Source organism: Myotis nattereri (genome assembly GCF_964212035.1).
Source record: "Myotis nattereri genome assembly, chromosome: 12".
Classification (NCBI taxonomy): Eukaryota; Metazoa; Chordata; class Mammalia; order Chiroptera; family Vespertilionidae; genus Myotis; species Myotis nattereri.
The window spans coordinates 80,661,889-80,682,196 of record NC_138087.1 but is presented as its reverse complement, the minus strand read 5'-3'; the positions used below and the strand labels follow the sequence as shown (position 1 = coordinate 80,682,196).

The 20,308-nt window shown below is 53.4% G+C and overlaps 1 protein-coding gene across 1 annotated transcript; it reads right to left on the bottom strand.

The window, feature by feature from the left end:
* Window positions 1-2,264: 2,264 nt before the first annotated feature.
* LOC308527792 (bile salt-activated lipase-like) lies at window positions 2,265-8,607 on the bottom strand (the record flags this gene model as incomplete). The annotated part of the gene is given in 12 exon segments (XM_081103187.1): window positions 2,265-2,369; window positions 2,371-2,590; window positions 3,094-3,291; window positions 3,966-4,169; window positions 4,360-4,556; window positions 5,399-5,515; window positions 5,635-5,742; window positions 5,904-6,034; window positions 6,562-6,759; window positions 6,945-7,067; window positions 7,601-7,760; window positions 8,542-8,607. Coding segments are annotated over 12 exon segments (1,827 nt in total).
* Between the last annotated feature and the right edge of the window lie 11,701 nt (window positions 8,608-20,308).

Here is a 20,308-nt window from a genome sequence, read left to right as displayed (position 1 = left end):
CCGTTCCCAGTTCACCCCTGGCCATGCCGGCTCAGCACACTTCATGTTATGTATATTTTACTCCAATTTGTAAAAATTTAAATACTTCATTGTTGAAAGTATTACATATGTCTCTCATTTCCGCCACTGACTTCTCCCCAGCCACCCTGTCCCCCAGCACGCCCCACACCCTACTGCCTGTGTCCTTTGGTTATGCGCATATACCTGCATACAAGCCCTTTGCTTGATCTCTTATCCACCCCCTTACCCCAATTCTTAAGAAGTAACACTTGTAAGGGCCAGCTCCTGAGCCAGGAGGGGGCTGCCTTCCTTTGGCGGAAGAGGGAGGCGTTTGGCTGGGCCTGTGGTTTCTGCTGCCCACCAGGAGGAATTCATAGATTTCAAGTTCAGTAGGAACCCACCTGCACTAAGTGGGGGAGTGTAGACAGATCACAGCTGCCACTGGGGAGGCGAGGCGGGGAGAGCAGGCCAGTAGCCTCTGTCGGGGACTTCGCATTCTGTTCTCCAGGGCCGGGCCTTCCTTTACGGGATTGGAACCCTCGGGGAACCTGTCCTGGGAAGGCCTGTCTGGCGACGCTGTGTCCCGGGAAGGATGTGTGATGCAGCTCATTTAAGGCGACAGCTGGGCCCCGGGAACCAGGAGCTGCCGCTCTTCATAGGCTTCATTTCACCCAGGACCAGGCGCTGGGCCGCCCCCCTCGCCTGCCCGCACGTGGTCTGAGGAGTCCCAGGTGAGTGCGGGTTTGCAGGATAGACGTGCTGATTCCTGCCCGCTCCCCGCTGGCCCAGAGGAACCCAGGGCTGTGAGGTCTGAGGTCCTCATCTCGGGCTGTGACCAGTGTAGACTCACTGGTCCTGAAGGGTAGACGGGCTGGAGCCCTGAGAGCCCGGAGCCCCTGGCTGGCTGCCCTCGCTGTCCAGGGCTGTGCTGTGGTTCTGCCATGGGGAGGTGGGCGCTTGGATCCTCTCGTGGGGGAGGTGGAAGGACGGGGTAGAGCGGGCGGGGAGGAACACCACCCACACTGCCCGCTGTTCCCACCGCCTGGCCAGGGAAACCCTGGACCGTGTGCATCAGGGTGGCCGGCTGGTGCCCTGAGCTGCCCCTGCCATGCACACCCCCAGCAGGAGCCTTCTCTCCTCTGAGCCCTCACGCCTGCTCTGAGCTGACCTGGTGAGCTTTGGTGTCTCAGACCTGGGCTTGAGTCCTCGCTGTGAGGGCCTGGGGCACGTGAGCCCTCTTGGAGCCCTGGCGCTGTAGGACATGGGCCAGCATGGCCAGCTTCTGATGGAAGCGGTGCCTGAACCTCCCCAGGCACAGAGAAGGGAGGGGGAGCGACGAGGATGAGAGACCAAGGCCCTGTGGGCGTGGGCCGGCATCATGGTGGAGACCCGCCAGGTACCCGCCTCAGCTAGACAGGGGGAGGGGGAGCAACTAGAAAAGGCCTCAGCCCAATTTTATTAAATGGCCCAATGGGAGGACCTAGAGGACGTGTCATGAAACAGCTGAGCCCATAGCACGCAGCCAATGAGGAACCGGAGGACGGCCGATTAAGTGGACTGTGTTCCCGCCCCAGGTGAGCCTGTGCAATGGGCGGACACCCGCTCTCCTGAGCGCAGTCAGGTCTCGCTTTCACCGCACTTCTGTCTCCGAGTCCCTATTTGAGTTCGGACAGGTGAGCCTGTCTCACAGTAACTGTCTACAACGGGGGTGTCCACAGTGCCCACCGCCTGGGCCATGTGAGGTCAGGATGGGGGAGCCCTCAGTGCAGGCGGTGCCCTATCCCAGACCTTACTGAGGTGGCCATGGCCCTGCATCTGACCTCTGCCTCCCGCTTCCCTCCGGACTATGCCAGTGCCAGCAGGCAGCACCCCTGGCCGTGCCTGTGGGCACCCAAGGCCCAGCCCTGTACCCTCTGCTCTGAGCCCAGCGGGATGCACTGCTGTCTCTGCCTGGGATCCAGCTGGAGGCGAATCTGTTTCCTTCCCAGGCCATTCTCTTTAAACAGCGCAGGCTCCCTGCACCCAGAGGGCGTGGCCGAAGCTGAGTCCATTGTACTGGTCCAGAGGCAACTGCCCATGGGGTCGGGGGCTGCACTCAGGGCCAGCAGCCTGAGCACTGCCCTGGCGCTTACGCCTCTCTGACCCTCTTTCCTCCGCTTAAATGAGGGGGCACCCCACTTCCTGAGCCGGACACGTGCAGAGACTGAACGGGCAGCTGAGGTCATGAGGGCAAAGAGGGTTGCCAGTGAGACAAGCGGCTTTATTCAGGAAGAGCTGGGGAGGGAGGTGGGCTCGTGGGACAGGACATTAGAGCCGATGGCTGCGGACATCTGAGCCCCCTCGGAGTCACCAGTGGGGGGCTCAGGGGACAGCCTCAGCATCGTCCAAGGCGGGCACAGGGCCAGTCCCGTCTTCGTTCACGGTGGGCAGTGCCTGGTAGGTCTGGGTCCAGTACTGCAGGTAGCTGCTCCTCAGGTGCTGCTTCATGGACTGGCCATCCATCTTGTTGTTAATCTCCAGGTAGTTGCCGTTTTCCTGGGTGTAGGGCTCCCATTGGGTGGGCACAGCCATGTGGCCCTGGTTGGGGTCCCTGCAGATGAGAAAAAGGCCGTGTGGGGTCTGAGGGCTCACAGGAGGCTGGAGACCTCCATGCTGACCCGAACCTCCAGGGCCTCACTGTCTCCTGGGCACCGGCTGGGCATGTGCGTGAACTGAGGCCCAGCCAGTACTCCAACCCCTTAGTTTTACCTTCAACTAAAGATATTATTCTGTTTATTTCAATGGAGAGTGAAAAGGAGGGAGAGGCAGAGAGAGAGAGCAACATTGATGTGAGAGCGACATCCCCAACACGCCCACCAGGGCCGGGGTTTGAGCCCACAACTGAGGTACGTGCCCTTGACGGGAATCAAACCCGGGACCCTTCAGGACACTGGCCCAGGCTCTATCCACTGAGCCAAACCAGCCAGGGCCCTTCCAGTACCTCCTATCCTCACACACAGGGGGTACTGGGGCTCAGGGAGGTTAAGTGTACGTGAGGGGACAGGCATGTGGGCCCAGGTGGCAGGAGGCCTGGCCCATCCTCACCCGCCTTACCCAGTTCTGGCAAAGTTGGTCCAGTAGGCGATCATGGCCTGGGAGACAGTCCTGTCTTGGGCGCGGTAGCCCAGGGGGTTGGCGAAAGGTCTCCCAAACACGTACTGGACGTCCTCACCGTGGTCGGCGCCCACCCAGCTGGGGTACAACGGAATGCGAGAGGGGTGGGAGAACAGGTAGGTGTAGGTCCGGGCACTCCTGAGGAGGGAGGGACACAGCCCAGGTTGGCAGGGAGCTCAGCTGGGCTGCCCAGCCCAGAGCTGGGCCCTGGAGGGAGGCCCTGGGGAGAGCAGGAGGAGCCGGGAAATCCCTAGACTCAGGAGGGACCTGGATCCCAGCACCGGGGAAGGGAAGGCGGAGGGGTTGTGGGTTTTGAGATTTTAGTGTATCCACACTTCCCTCCCCAAAGCCTATGGACGCGTCTTCCTTCCTTTTCTCTGCCAATGAATTTGTGATCTTCATCAGATGGTATCGTTTTCTCTCCCTTCTGTGTCAGCATTCCTAACTTACCATTTGCTTTCACTGGAGGTTTACCAGGTGGCCGCAGGCCAAAGTTGTTTTGAATGTTGGCAACTCCAAACCCACAACAGAGACCAGCATCCCCTGTTTTGTTCCCCTCAGTGTCGGGAGGCGGCAGGCTGTGGGCGCTGCCAGGGAGGCCTGTGGGGCTGAGGAGGGCTCTCTAAAGGCCCCTGAGCTGGGAGGTGAGGAGGGGCCTTCTCAAGTCTCATCAGGCCTGGGCAGGGCAGATGGTGCAGGCACCGCTGGAACCCCATCACTGCTTTCCCAGGCCTCCCTGACCCACTGAGCCGCCCACTGGGAGGCCTCGCTGGGCAGGTCCATGACCCAGGCCTCCCCTCCCCGGCCCTCACTTGGCGTTGGCTCTGTGCTGGGCCACATCTATCTTCTTGGGCATCAGGAAGAAGTAGTCGGTTGCAAAGTCCACCACCGTCTTCTTCTTGGCCAGCTGGGAGGAGTCCTCGGCCCAGGACGCCGTGTAGAAGTCAAAGGTGGCATTGGCACCTCTGGGCCCCTTGGCAATGGTGACCCAGCTGACCAGCTTGAAGAAGTCCTCCCTGCAGGGACCACGTCGGCACTGGACCCTCAACCCGGCAAGTGGAAGGGGACCCACATGCACCCGCACCTCCACCCCTACCCCACCCCAGGGGACTGCAGATGGCCCGCTATACCTGTTGGCCTCCTCCCTCAGCTGATGCCTCTCCAAGAGGCCCCCAGGTACTGCCCTGGTCCCTGCGCCCTACTCACCCCGTAATGGTCAGCAGGTCATTGTTGACGGCCGGTAGGTATAATCTGACAAGGAAGTGGGCATCCATGTTGTTGGTGCCAGCGATGTAGTCAATGTCGGCCGTGTTGGCGAAAAGGTTGATGGGCTCATCAGGGATAAAGTCTCCATCAATGACAGGGACGAGGACCACCACGTCGGCTGCATGGAGAGCAGCGGGTTCTAGCACCTTCCAGAGCCCCCCTGCCAGGCCTCCTGCCCACAGGCAGCCCCTGCCTCCTCTGATCCAGACCAGGGTCCTCAGCCTGTCCCCTGACATGGGGCCGGATAATTCTATGTCCTGGGTTGCCCTGCGGGTGTGGAGCAGCTTCCCTGGCCCCACCTGCTGATGTCAGCACCCCCCAGTGTGGCGACCCAGACTGTGTGCAGATGCCACGGGCTCCCTGGGCCAAACCATCCCGCTGACAGCCACTGGGCCTGAGGCGTGCCTGTGCCGTCCTGGAGTGGGCGTCCCTGTCTCCCTCTCTTCTTGCTCGGCCAGAATCGGGAGGAGGAAGACCAAGAGCAATTGAGGAGCCGCTGGAGTGAGGGCTGGCTTGTGCTGGTCTGTGAGCCAGGCCCTGTGCCAGGTCCGCAATTCCCCCCCTCCCCCTGGAAGCCTGAATGTTCCCTGAAGAGACCGCCCGGCTGGCTCAGGACAGTCAGCAGTCGGCTAGGTCAGCGGTCGCCAACCTTTCAGAACTCACGGACCACCAGAGGCTGGTACTAGTTCAAAGGCGCTTGGTCTGGTCCCTACAATTGGGTGCAAATAACTGTACGCGGCATGGTTGGGGGTGTGCCCAAATGCACACCCGCTTCCCAAAGGGGTCAGGACCCAGGGAGGATAAGACGGCGGGATGGCGCCCTCAGCACAGCCAGTGGGGCCACACAGGCATCAGGGCCACGGTGGCATGTCGCTGCCTACAGGTGCCAGTGAGCGGGTGATGGGCCAGGCCGCAGACCCGGCACTTCCTCACTTCTTGGGGAGCATGGTCAGCCCCCCATGTGGAGCCCCCACTCACACGCCTTGCCGAGTGGGTTCGTCTTATGGGCCAGCGTCAGGGCCCGGGGGTCGGTGGCCTTCAGACACTTGGCCATCCTGGCGGTATCGTCCTGGGGGCAGCCCACCTTCTTGGCGATCTGGGGGTTGGGGGGAGACAGGTAGGTGAGGCCACTGTGGGGCAGACAGCCATGGGGACCAGGGCAGGGAGTGGACAGGAGGTAACCCTCCCCCATCCCACACCGCAGCTCCCCTTTACCTCCTTGGCCCAGCGGAGAGGGTCCCTCTGGATGGCCCAGGAGGCCACTGCCGAGCCGCTCTGGCTGATGGCTCGCCGGATGAGGCCCTTGTTGTAGGGAGAGAGGGTCTGCGACATACAGAGGTCCTGTCACCACGGTCTTGCCTCTCCTGCCCACACCCAGGCTCAGCCAGAAACTGCAAGACTGTCAGCTTCATGCTGTTCCCCACAGCCCCCATCTGCTCCCCCAGCACCCTGGGAGGAAGATCCGCCTTCCCAGGTCCCCAGACCTGCAGAGAGACGCTGGCACCTCCGGCTGATTGCCCAAAGATGGTGATGTTGTCGGGGTCCCCCCCGAAGGCTGCAATGTTCCTCTTCACCCACGCGATGGCCATGTGCTGGTCCCGAAGGCCGTAGTTACCTGGGGCGGGTGTGGGAGCCCATCTGGGACTGGGGTGGGGGGAGAGCATCCTCCATGTGGAGGCCCCTGTCAAGCCCCAGGATGGTGCAGGGCGGGTCCCCAGAACCTGAATGAATGAGGTGCTGGAGGGGGTGTGGGGCTCAGGTAGGGGACCAGGAGCAGGAGGGCCAGGCTGCTCATCTCTCTCCCTGACACCCTCCCTCTTGTCTGTCCCATGGCTCTTTGTCCCCTGAGTCACCATCTCAGTGTCTCATCTTCTGTCTCTCACTGGGTCTGTGTCCCTGCTCACTGGTCTCCCTGGGTCCCCGTTCCCGTTCCCTAGTGTCCCTGGATCCCTGCCGGGCTGGCAGCCTCTTCTCTCGCTACAGCTGCGGATGGGCTCCTGTGTCTCACTGTCCATCCCCAGCTTTCTGCCCTGGCAGTAGAATTCTGGGTCTGTCTGGGAGGCTGTCAGGAGTTGTTGGGAGAAAGCGGTACTGAAGGGCCCCCACCAACTCCCTCACCCCGGCCCAAGGCACCCAGCACACCTGGCAGGTTGGCGTCCCCAGTGCTGAGGAAGCCCAGCGCCCCGAGGCGGTAGTTGAAGGTGACCACAATGACATTGCCCCGTGTGGCGATCTCCTCCCCATCGTACTGATAGTTATTGAAGAAGATTTTATCTTGGGCGGACCCGGAGAGGAAGGAACCTCCGTAGATCCAGATCATGACAGGCAGGTTCTGGGAAACTGAGGCAGGAGAATAGGCCCATTGACCCCAACTGTCCCGTCCCCATGCCCTCTGGGTGCTTGTTTCAGGGAATTTCAGCTCTGGAGCCCCCACAAGTGAAGGGGATGGGCAGGGCTGGGCCTCTGGCAGCCTGGGCGCTTCATGCAGGTTCAGGACCTGGAGGGCATGTGGTGGGGCGATGTACCTTCTTTCTGGACCTGGGGGACCCAGATGTTGAGGTAGAGGCAGTCCTCGGAGCCCTTGGTATTTAACATGGTGCCAGTGGTTTGCAGGCATTCCTGCTTGAAGTCCTTGGCCTTCAGGGTCCCTGTGGGGGACCAGAGGGGCTGGCGTTGATGGGGAAAATGAAATATTTTTGGGGTGCTAGCAATCTGAATCTAGTCACTGCCTCTTTAGTTATCTGGTCCTGCAAGACCTGATACCCAAAATACTGCTCCCATTTTAGAGAGGCATAACCATCCACAGACGGAGTTATCAGTGTTGACGCCATACCAGGCCTTGAGAGGTGGTCCCACTGCACCCATTCCAGCGCTTTTGCAAAGCCTGCGAAAGGTCCGGAAGTATGATTCATATTTGGGGAACAAGGATACCAAAAGAGTAGAAAAGAAAGCTTCCTCCATATTGGGGGCTCAGGGTTTGGAGAGAAACAGACTCCCCTAGTCACTGGACCGGCACATGTGGACTGTCTGGAAATAAATGGGTTTTTCCTGTGCCTCCGGTGCTCCTGCATATTTTTTTGATCGCCTGGTAAATTCTGCAACAGTCTGAGGATGGTGGCCCCACCCGCCACTGCCGGCACAGGGCCAGCCCAGCACCCACCACCCACCCACCCACTCCTACCTTGCCAGCCGGGGTGCGGCTGGGGGTTCTCCAGGACCTTGGGTGGGGCGGCGAAGGGGATGCCCTTGAAGATGTCCACAGAGCGGCCGCCGATGCCGAAAAGGCCCAGCTTCTTGTTGACGCCCTCCACGAAGCCCCCTTCCGTGTGCACCACACCCAGCTGGGGAGAGGGCCAGGCTCAGGGGGCGCAGGCTGGGTGGGTTGGGGCCACCCCTGCTGGCTCTAGGGGTCCAGGGCAGCTTCCAGGTGGGGGTTCCCTGTAGCTGTGGGTTCCTGTGGAAGCCCCGCTCCTCGCCCCGTGGCAGGGCCCTGAGGAAGGAGACCCCATAGCTGCCCTGGGGCATCTGAGTGACCCTGGAGGGGCCCCGGCCACCGGCAAGCAGGTGGGTGTCGCCCTCTCGGGGGCCGGGCTCCGGGTTGAACTAGACCGAGGTCCAGACTCCTGTTCCGGCGCTGGGGGCTGTGATGGGCAACCTGCTGGCCTGCTCAGGGCCCAGCTCCCTTCTGTGCGGGGCCATGGCCATCCCCGGACAGAGAAACACCCTGAGGGCCCTGGTGGCCAAGGCGGACTCCGCAACTCAGCACTGAGGACGCCAGTGACCCTGGGGTGTTGTTTGTGTTTGGCGTCAGTCACCCTGTGTGCCCTGGAGAGCGCCTGTACCAGAACGTATTCGTGGTTTCTGAAATTCAAGTTCGCGGGCGTCCTGTATTTGAGCTGCGCCTGGACCATCGTGTGCGTGCAGATGCAGGAGCAGAGGAAGGGTCAGGAAAGTGCCTGCTGGGTGTGGGCTCTCGGGGGCTATTCCTGCCAGCGCCTCACCTGCCTGCCCCCCTTCACCCTCTACGGTCCCTTCATCTCATCCGAGGTGCCCGACCCAGTTCCCAAGCCGGGTTAGGGGAGCAGACAGGGGCCCCTCTTCGCCCGCTGGGCTCCCGCTTACCGTTGCTGCGCTCACTACTGCCAAGCAGCAAGCGAGGCCTAAGACAGCCAGCTCCAGGTGCCCCATGGTGCGTGTGCCTGTCTCATGGCCCCTGCCTCTGAGCAGGGGTATTTATGGGGCGGGACATCCGGGAGACATCCGGGAGCCGGGGCTGGCAGCTGCCTGTGGATGGTTCCCTTCCCCTCCCCTCCCTCTGCCCATTTCTCCAGGCAGAACAACTGGGGCCAGGATAGCTGCCGTTTCCAGCCAGGCTCAGGGCCAAGATCATGCAGGTGTGGGCACACACGCACACACTTAGACACACACACAAGCATAGCTACTGTTCCCAGGCGGGGATGGTCTACCATTGCCGGGACCTGCGGATCCGGGTGGCTGGTGCCCTCAGCCCACCTTGGCCGGTTACTGGGAATGGTCCGGTGGCCCTGGGCAGGGGTTAGACCTGGGGTGGACAAACTTTTTGACTCGAGGGCCACAATGGGTTCTTAAACTGGACCGGAGGGCCGGAACAAAACATGGATGGAGTGTTTGTGTGACCTAATATAAATTCAAAGTAAACATCATTACATAAAAGGGTACGGTCTTTTTTTTTTTTTTTTTTTAAGTTTTATTCATTTCAAACGGGCCAGATCCGGCCCGTGGGCCATAGTTTGCCCAAGGCAGGACTGGACTATATGCTAATAAGAAAGTGCGTTAGGTTACGGGCACAGATTCAGCGTGCCAACGCGCCCAAAATGTCTCACTTTTCCCATGAAAATGAAGCCAGTGAAGAGCTACAGACCCTGGTTCCCAGGGCCCAGCTGTCATCTTAAATAAGCCACATCACTACTCCATCCCAGGACACAACACCGCCTCAGCAGCCTTCCCACACAGGGTTCCCGGAGGGTTCCAATCCGGTAAAGGAAGGCCGGGCCCCTGGAGAACAGGTGGCAAAGTCCACCCAACAGAGTGCTCCCCGCCTCGCTTTCCAGTGGCAGCGGTGATCTGTCTGCACTCCCCCACTTAGCGCAGGTGGGTTCCCTTCTGAACTTGAAATCTACGAATTCCTCCTGGTGGGCAGCAGAAACCACAGGCCCAGCCAAACTCCTCCCTCTTCCGCCAAAGGAAGGCAGCCCCGTTCTGGCACAGGGGTTCATCCTTGGAACTATTTTTAAAAATCGGGGTTAAATATAAATCGCATAAAATACTGTAGTTTAACAATTTATCAGTTCAATTCAGCGATATTCACTGCAGTCACACTATTGTGCAACCATCACCACCATCTAGTCCCAAATCATTGCATCACTCCAAACAGAAACTTTGTGTCCACTGATCAGTATCTCCCCTCTCCCAGCTGCTGCTATTCAACTTCCTGTCTCGGTCCATTTGTCTATTCTAAACATTTTTTTCTTTATTATTGATTTTATTTTTTAGAGAGGGAGGGAGAGAGAGAAACATGGATCTCTCCCCTGGGAATCCTCAGACAATGTGCTGTCAGAGTGAGGGGGGTGGTCCAGGGCCTGGTCCTGGGTGAAATTGTTACAGAATTTACAAGGCGACCCACAGGGGTACCAGGAAAAACCCATTTATTTTCAGATGTTTCACATGTACCAGTATAGGCCGCAGGGGACGCTGTTTCTCTCCAAATACTGAGCAAGTCAATATGGAGGAAGCTTTCCCTTTATACCCTTAGGTTTCTTTGTCTCCCCCATATGGGCTGGGACTTCCGGACCTTCGGCGGGCTCTGCAAAAAGCCTCATGTGCTGGACTGAGGGCAGTGAGACCACATCTCAAGGCCTGGCCTGGCGCCAGCACTGATAACTCCGTCTGGGGGTTGTGTATTGTTCATGGTTCATGGCCTCTCTAAAACGGGGGTAGTCCTTAGGTAAACAGGTCTTGCAGGACCAGATAATTAAAGGAGGGCCAGTGACTAGAGTATAGGCCAGTGGTCAGCAAACTCATTAGTCAACAGAGCCAAATATCAACAGTACAACGATTGAAATTTCTTTTGAGAGCCGCATTTTTTAAACTTAAGCTATATAGGTAGGTACATTGTTATTATCATACCTATATAGTTTAAGTACTGTTGATATTTGGCGCCTCCCCCGTGATGCGTATCCAGTGGCATGCTTGTGCCGCGTCTCCTGTTGCCCGCCCGCCCAACCGACGGACACCCCCCACATCTTCTAATGCCACTTCTTCAAAATAGACTCACCCAGGCCAAAATCGGACTGCGGCGCATGGGCCACGGAATTTCAATGGCACTGTAGTGCATGCCCGCACATGGTATTTTGTGGAAGAGCCACACTACAGTGGCCAAAGAGCCCCATGTGGCTCGCGAGCCGCGGTTTGCCGACCACTGGTATAGACTAACAAGCATGTGCATTAGGTTCCTGGAACAGATTCAGATTGCTAGCCCCTCCCCGCAAAGTTTCTCATTTTCCCCATCATCATCCCCCCTTCCCCACCCCGCTTGGTCCTCAAGCTGATTCTCAGCCTTAGGGATTTAATAGAAGGCTCAGAGGGAGGGAGCAGGGTGTTCAGCAGCTCACGATTTTTCCATCTTTATTACCTAAGGCCGTGGTTGGCAAACCGAGGCTCTCGAGCCACATGAGGCTCTTTGGCCCCTTGAGTGTGGCTCTTCCTAAGCCTTAGGAGGACCCTAATTAAGTTCATAACATTTACCTACCTATATAGTTTACGTTTAAAAAATTTGGCTCTCAAGGGAAATTTCAGTCATTGTTCTGTTGATATTTGGCTGTGTTGACTACTGAGTTTGTTAACCACTGACCTAAGGGATTGTGCTGGCAGTCCAGAGACCTGCTCTGGAGTAACATCTGCGGCTTCAGGGCTTACTGATTCTATCTCTATTAGCTGTTCTAAGCCTGTTGGCTTTCTTTGAGGAAGGGACAGGGAATGTGCACAGGTTTCTTCATTTCCGGCTTCAGAGCAGTGGGAGTGGTGAGAAGCACGTCTCAGGGTCCCATCTATTTCTTCTCCACTTCGACCATCGTCCTCGCTCTGCTCATGTCTGTCTAACTGCCTACCCATCCCCTCAAGGACCCTGGCTCTGAGTTCTTTCAGGGAAAATGGTCATCAGTGGGCTCCTCTGGCTACTCCATGCTGAAGAGGGGTGGAGTTTTCTTTCAGAGCCAAGAGATCCTCCTGTCTGTCAGAGGGACGATAAGGCCTGGGCGCAGAAGGAGGTGGGCTGTGGCCTGGCGGTGACAGACTGTGTTATAAAATTTAGTATTATTGAGCAATTAGAACTGCAAGAGTTACAACCAATGGTCTGGTGGAAGGGAAAGAAAACATTTCAGTTCTAATAACTTGTATTGAAATAGAATTTATCTCTTAAAATCACCTTTATGTTTATTAAAAGAGCCAAAGTAAGACTAATTTATTTATTGCATTTAATTTGGCCTGATTGCATAAATACAACAGGAATGGTAATTGACCACCTTTGCCGGAATCTTATGATTGAGTCTTAATTGCCCCGTATGGCAGGGAAGCCAGGCCATCCAGCTGCCATCAGACCTGCCTGCGGTATCTGCTGAGTTAGGTGCATCCCTCACCTGCAGAGACTCCACCTGGGCCCATGCCCTAGGCCAGTGGTAGGCAAACTGTGGTTTGCGAGCCATATGTAGCTGTTTGGCCGCTTGAGTGTGGCTCTTCCACAAAATACCACGTGTGTGCGCGCATGTACAGTGCGACTGAAACTTCGTGGCCCATGTGCAGAAGTCAGTATTTTGTGGAAGAGCCACACTCAAGGGGCCAAAGAGCCCCTAGTGGCTCGAGAGCCGCAGTTTGCCAACCACTGTCCTAGGCTTCAAGTCTCATTTCAGCAGCCCTCCTCCTCATGACACAGAGGTGCCCTCGTTCCTCCCCTTCCACTCTGACCAACTGCCTGCGATCCCGGGGTATGGCCTAACGCTCCAGAGCCAGCCATTTTCAGGGCTGCTAAGCAAGTTATCAGGCTTTCTCTATGGCACTGTTATTTGTTCAAGTATCTAGAGTCCAGACAGGGCTTTTTAAAACATGATGCTCCAGTCAAAGTTTTCGGTCAATAAAACTACTATTGGAAACCAGTCTTATTGAATTTATGCAAATAAACGCATTGCCATGATTCATTTATTAAGAATTGCCAAATTTCGGAGGGATCTGAAAGGGAGAAAAATACACTGACCTGCTTTAAGATCTTCTGATATTCCTTGCCAGACCTTTTCATGGACTTCCCAGAGTAATATGTTCCCAAATATATTATAATAAAATAGTAACTGTCTTTAAACGACAAGAAGAAATGTAAAATGTGTAACCCCCTTCTAGGACAGCTAATAGATGGCCATAACAATGGCGCTCAGTGTGGGAAACTGGACACTCGCCAGTTACTCCCAAAGACGACTAAAGCCTGTAGACCAACATAGGTCTATAGTAATTGCTGGCATCTGCATTCAAATCTGTAAGAGAATCAAAGGTCAATATAGCATATTAACATAATGAAGTACAATGCCGGCACTGTGGCCACCTGAGGCAGCCAAATTTTCTGCCACCAAACATGACACACGGTAGGCCTTACAAACATCTCAGGGAGGTGGCAGAAGTCCACTTTTGACCTTCCCACACCAAGCAAAACTGTCCTTGTCTCTCTGGACTCATGTCCATGAAGACGCAGGCATCATCTAAGGCCATTACACAGTTTTCTGCAGGCCCCTGTCAGGGCTGTGCGTGGCGGCTAGTTTTTCTTTCTAGCCACAAACACAGTCTGTCCAATTTCCCTAAAATGCATCTGGCAGGGAGAAAGTTGTTTTCTGTACACAGGCAGCTTAACCCCTATACACCTGGGCTTGGACATCTCCCCAGAAAGCTGTAGTCCACATTCGCAAGTTTATCCTGCAGTCTCCGGTCCACCTAACCGGGGTTTCAGCCACTGCCTCAGTCAGACTTGTCTCCCGGAGAATCTCAAAGTCCTGAAGGCTCTCTGGTCCAGGGAGAGTGCCTTCCGTTTACCCTCTCCTGCCTTGCCATCCATTTGGCTCTAAGCAGTAAGCTAAACACAGCCTGGGCGGCCCTCCGGTCCAGTTTAAGAACCCATTGTGGCCCTCGAGTCAAAAATTTTGCCCACCCCTGGTCTAAGGGGTTAAATCTTTCAGCTTCTCTGGGAGAGTTCAAAGTACTGGAAGCCCTCTCACTCAAAGGGAATGTCTTTCCTCTCTATACTCCTAGTAACTCCTCCCTGTACTGGTAACTGCAGTTGAAGTGCTGAAGTTTTAACCCTTTCAGCACATTTGCAAACAGGGAGCTTTCACTAGCTCCATCACTGCCTGCTTTCCCAGATCCCAGGGCTCACTGCTTGTCACCCTTTAACCAGAAAACCAAATGCTCAAGTCTTTCGTTGCATGTTGTACAACACTTATACCTCACTGGGCAGCAACTTGGGTGTCGGCTCACTGGCATCCCAGGCGTCTTGCTGCAGCTTCTGCTGCCCCAGGTGGCTGCAGAGGGCTTGGGCATCCAGCCCCTCCACCTTCTTTCACCTGGCTCTTGGGAGCTGAGTCTTTGGTCTGCCTTGCAACCAGCTATAAATCACCAGGGCGGCTGCAGACTTCAGCCCGTCTCTCCTCCACCTGGCTCCTGTTCTGACTGCTTCTTTTCTGCCTGCTACTAAAATATTACTCTGTCCCTTCTCATCACATACATAACCTTTATAAATTTTACACTTCTGAATTAGTCTTGAAACCTTCTTCTTATGTCCTTCAAAAATGCATAACCATGCCTCAATCCTTCTACTGAGTATCTCTACTCTAATAGTCTTTCCTCTCTGCCATATCCATAGTAACTTGTACTGGCCTTTCCTTTCCAGACTATAGGATTAACCCCTTTTAATCTGGCCAATATAATACTATATCCCAAAGTTTCTCTGCTTGAACATTTCTACACAGTCTAAAAAGCACCACTAGCCTCGCCCTGCCAAGCTCAGAGACAGAAACCTTCGCCTCTCTGTTTAAATGTGAAAGACTTTTTTTTTTTTTCAGTTTTTATCCTGCCTCCTGTCCCTTATTGCATTAACCATTCCCTCCATCCTTGGCAAGAAGGGAGAAATGGAGCTGTAAATAACTCTTTGTTTAAATCTCCTTGAGATTTAAATGACTTTACAACTCTTTTGCAAATAGTTAACCTTAGAACTCATTTTTTTCCCCTCTCGCTTCACCTCACGAGTAGTAAACTTGCCTGGGTTGCAACCTTAATAAATTTTACACCTTTAAATTAACCTTAGAATCTTAGAATTGTAAGGCAGTATAGCATAATGATAAATCAGGGGACAGCAAATTAAAGTCCCTACTTTACAGACATAGACAGAAATTTCATTAGCTAACAGTTTCTGGTGGGCTAATACCCTGAAAGACCAGATGATCCCCAAGACTAAGGATTCTTGGCAGCTGCTGGGACACCCTGCAATCTCTATGACAGCTTAGCCTCACCACACACAACTAGGCTTTCCCTAAAGTGGGACTTGCACCATCTTTAAACAAATTAAAAAACAAAGAGACATAAAATATTCACAAACACTCTCATGTTTCCCATCCTCGTCCATAAGCTGGTTGCTCTTGATTTCGTGGAGAGAAATCTGCATTGCAGGCAGCGTTCTGAGCCCTTCTCAATTTTCTGTAGCACACATTCTAAGGAAGCAGTCTAATAGAAACTGCTTCCCATGTTTGCAGCCAGACAGTACAATACCCTCCCAGTTAACAGAGACACAGGATAACACAAGGTAGCTTTGCTTCACGCAGGCTTTCACACTCACATTCCCCCCAGTCAGTTCCGGTTGTGACTTTCGCCCACAGAAAGTCCCTGAGGCAAATATTTTGTCCAAGTAGTGATCAGCTACTTCTTCTGTGCCTAAAGGCAGGCCTGACCTCGGACTGGTGCCTGAGGGAAAACTCACCCATCAGACATCTGGTCCAGAAAATGGCTTTCCTGCCCTCCTTGGAGTCCACTGGAGTGCTAGCAGTGGCCCCAGTCGCCAGGGCCCAGGGATGACTGAGACCCAGTAAATCACTGATGCAGGCTTTCCCATCATCATGGACTTGGTTGAGTGGGCCCATCTGCCTGCTCTCATGAGGTGATGCCTCAAGGGGGCAAATTCGTCTGTGTCATCCTGGGCAGGGGACCACATTTATGTTACAGAATTTACCAAGGGACAGAAAAATATGCAGCAGTGCCAGGAAAAAACATTTATTTTCAGCTGTTTCACATGTACCTTTACAGGACTCAGGGGAGGCTGCTTCTCTCCAAATCCTGAACAAGTAAATATGGAGGAAGCTTTCCCTTTATTCCCTTTTGGTTTCTTTGTCTCCCAAATATGGGATGGGACTTCCGGACCATTAGTGCACTTTGCAAAAAGTCTCATGTGCTGGGTTGGGGGTAGTGAGACCGCATCTCAAGTCCTGATCTGGCACCAGCACTGATAACTCCACCTGGGCGTTGTGTATTGTTCATGGTTTATGGCTTCTCTAAAATGGGGGTAGTACTTAGGTAAACAGGTCTGGCAGGACCAGCTAATTAAAGAAGGGCCAGTGATGAAGAAACTAAAAGGGTATAAAGGGAAAGTTTCCTCCATATTTACTTGCTCAGGATTTGGAAGAAACGGCCTCCCCTGACTCCTGTACTGGTACATGTGAAACAGCTGAAAATAAATGATTTTTCCTGGCACTCCTGCATATTTTTCTGTCTCCTGGTAAATTCTGTAACATGAATATAGTCCCCTGACCGGAAAGACACAGCCGAATTTGCCCCCTTGAGGCATTTCCTCATAAGAGCATGCGGGTGGGCCCACTCAACCAAGCCCATGATGATGGGAAAGCCTATTCCAGTGATTTACTGGGTCTCAGTCGTCATTGGGCCCTGGCGACCGGGCCACCGCTAATACTCCAGTGGACTCCAAGGAGGACAGGAAAGCCATTTTCTGGACCAGATGTCTGATGGGTGAGTTTTCCCTCAGGCACCAGTCCCAGGTCAGGCCTGCCTGTAGGCGCAGAAGAAGTAGCTGATCACTACTTAGGCAAAATATTTGCCTCAGGGACTTTCTGTGGGTGAAAGTCACAACTGGAACTGACTGGTGAGAATGTGAGTATGAAAGCCTGCGTGAAGCAAAGCTACCTGGTGTTGTCCTGTGTCTGTGTTAACTGGGAGGTGATTGTGCCTTCTGGCTGCAAACATGGGAAGTCGTTCCTGTAAACATGCTTCCTTAGAATGTGTGCTAAAAAAAATTAAGAAGGGCTCAGAATGCTGCCTGGAATTTAGATGTCTCTCTGCAAGATCAAGGGCCCCCAGCTTATGTACGAGGATGGGAAACATGAGAGTGTTTGTTAATGTTTTAATGTTTTATGTTTCTTTGTTGTTTAATTTGTTTAAAGATGGTGCAAGTCCCACTTTAGGGGAAGCCTAGTTGTGTGTGGTGAGGCTAAGCTGTCATAGAGATTGCAAGGTGTCCCAGCAGCTGCCAAGAATCCTTATTCTTGGGGATCATCTGGTCTTTCAGGGTATTAGCCCGCCAGAAACTGTAAGCTAATGAAATTTCTGTCTATGTCTGTAAAGTAGGAACTTTAATTTGCTGTTCTCTGATTTATGAGAGAACTATACTGGGTTAAAATTTTAAGATTCTAAGGTTAATTTAAAGGTGTAAAATTTATAAAGTTTGCCACCCAGGGAAGTTTAAAACAAAGGCCGGCTAGTTCCAAGACTGCTTGTGATTAACAAGTCATTATCTTCCCCACCTGATGCAAAGAGAGAGAATAAATAAGTTCTAAAGTTAACTATTTTCAAGAGTTGGAAAAGGGTCATAAAGATCTCAGGGAAGTTTAAACAAAGAACCACTAGCTAGTTTATTGCTTGTGTGTAACTAACAGGCCCATATCTCCCTTGCTAAGGACAGAGTAAACGGTTAATACAGAAAGGGAAGGGGAGAGGGGGAAAGATAAGAGCAGCAGTAAAAACAAAACCAAAAAAGCAAAACAACAAAAAAAAGATGTCGTTTTACTCTTAATTAGAGAAACATGAGGTTTCTGGCTCTGAGCCTAGCAGAATGCGGTACCTGGATGCTTCGTAAGCTACATCAGAATATTCAGCAGTGGAACTTTAAGGTATAATATTTTATTGGCCGGACTGGGAAGGATTAATTCTGTGTTCAAGTCCAAATCTTTAATGTGACAAATGGTTTCAGTTTTAATAATATTTAAATTGGGTATATTTGACAGCTTTTCTGTATGTAATATTTCAAGAATTTAACTGAAAGACAGCTTTGCAACATCTCAAGAGCCCTGAGATGACCCAAAGATCTACTCTCTTCCCCAAAAGAAATATTTTTGAACTAAATTAGACCAATACAATATACTTGATATTAGATCAGGAAATACATGAAGCTATGCTGGCTGGGTCGGGTAACAAGATTAAAACTTCCATGATAATGGGTGGTTCTTGTTCATGGGCATACGGCTCCCAGCAAAATTAGTGTATTCTTTCTTTGAACAGAAAGGGCAATCATAGTTATTGGTCAAGAAAATGCTTTAGGTAATCATTAGCTTTAAAAATCTCAAAGTTGTTAAGATATAATAAATGAATGTAACTACGATGAAGAATTTGGATGAAGGTTTTTAGTAATAATTATAAATATGGTAATAATAAAAGTCCAGTCACTCAAGAGGAGACAGAAAGTGCTTTCTATTGGAGGAAGGAGCCAGTCCTGTTTCTCCCTGTAAGGGCAGAGATGCCTAGGAAACCAGCTTTTCTAGGCTGCGAAAGGAGTTGGAGCAGTAAAAAAAAAAAAAAGAGTTAAAACCTCTGTTGGAAGACCCACATGGCTCAGGTGACTAGCTAGACTGAAAGAAGGTGAGTGATTTGAAAGTCGGCTATGGCTATCTGGGAAAGGGAGCACCTGGCTGGCTCTGGTGTGGTTCCAGCAGATATAAAATTTCCAAACCCCGGAGCCTCAGTGGAATCTCTACAAGGCCCACTTGAATTGTCCTCCTAAGAGGACAAGAAAGCCCTTTTCTGCACCAGACATCTGTCATCTGTCGGGTGAATTTTTCCCCAGGGGACCAGTCCGAGGTCAGGCCTGCCTTTAGGGGCAGAAGAAGTAGCTGATCACTACTTGGGCAAAATATTTGCTTCAGGGACTTTCTGAGGGTGAAAGCCACAACTTGGACTGACTGGTGTGTGAATGTGAGTGTGAGAGCCTGGTGAAGCCAAGCTACTGTGTGTTGTCCTGTGTCTCTGTTAACTGTGAGGAGATTGTGCCATCTGGCTGCAAACATGGGAAGTCGTTCCTGTAAACCTGCTTCCTTAGAATGTGTGCTAATGGAAATTAAGAAGGGGATACATGAGTGATCTCTCAGGGAACGCATAATTAAAGGGACTAGGGGAGCAGTTCCTCAGACTCAGAATCTAAATAAGGCCTTCAATATTCAGCAAGGCAATGAAGGGTTTTCTGAATTTACCAAGACTAAAAAATCAAATGAGAACTTACTCTTGGCCAGACCCTTAGGAACTGTTGGGCCAATGCACCCAATGTTATAGGATATAGACTTTATGAAATTGGTGTGGAAGTGACAGTTGGACACTCTGAGGTTCGAGCGGGAGCCTTTGTTTAATGCAGCACTGCTGGTTCAGGGGACCCTAAGATCCAGATCCTGAACAACCTTGACAATGAGATTTTATACATATATACACTAGAGGCCTGGTGCACAAAAATTTGTGCACTCAGGGGGGTTCTTCAGCCCGGCCTGTGCCCTCTTGTAGTCTGGGACCTCGGGGATGACCACCTGCTGGCTTAGGCCCGCTCCTCGGGGGATTGGGCCTAAGCTGGCAGTCAGACATCCCTCTGGCAGCCCAGGAGCCCTCGGGGGATGTCCACTTGCCAGCGGGGAGCAGGCCTAAGCTGCAGTCAGACATCCTTAGTGCTGCTGAGGAGGTGGCAGAGGCTCCCACCACTACCGCTATACTGGCAGCCGTCAGCCTGGCTTGTGGCTGAGCAGAGCTTCCTCTGTGGGAGTGCACTGACCAGCAGGGGCCAGCTCCTGCATTGAGCATCTTCCCCCTGGTGGTCAGTGTATGTCATAGAGACCAGTCATTCCCAGTCGTTCTGCTGTTAGGGTCAATTTGCATATTACCTTTTTATTATATAAGAGGAGTGCCTGGCCAGCCTGGGTGAGGGGCTGAGGGCCGTTTTCAGACTGGCCACAGCACCTTCAGTGTGTGGGTCCCCAATGGGATGCCTGGCCAGCCAGGGTGAGGGACTGAGGGCCATTTTCAGGCTGGCAACACCCCCTTCAGGGTGGGGGGTCCTGTTGGGGTGCCTGGCCACTCTGGGTGAGTGGCTGATGGCAGTTTTCAGGCTGGCCACAGCCTCTTCAGGGTGGGGATCCCCACTGGGGTGCCTGGCCATCCTGAGTGAGGGGCTGAGGGCCGTTTGCAGGCTCGCCACAGCCCCTTCAGGGTGCGGGGTCCTGCTGGGGTGCCTGGCCAGTCTGGGTGAGGGGCTGATGGCTGTTTACAGGCTGGACAAGCCCCCCAGGGGGGACCCTCACCCCATGAGGGTGTGGCCAGCCTGGGTGAGGGGCTGATGGCTGTTTTCAGGCTGGCCATGGCCCCCAGCCACCCAAGCTCCCAATGGAGGCTGGCTGGAAGCAGGTATCTGGGATTTATTTGTCTTCTATAATTGAAACTTTGTTGCCATGAGCAGAGGCCACAGCCAGCTCAGGGCAGGCGGGAAGCTTCACTTCCTCCATCACCAGGG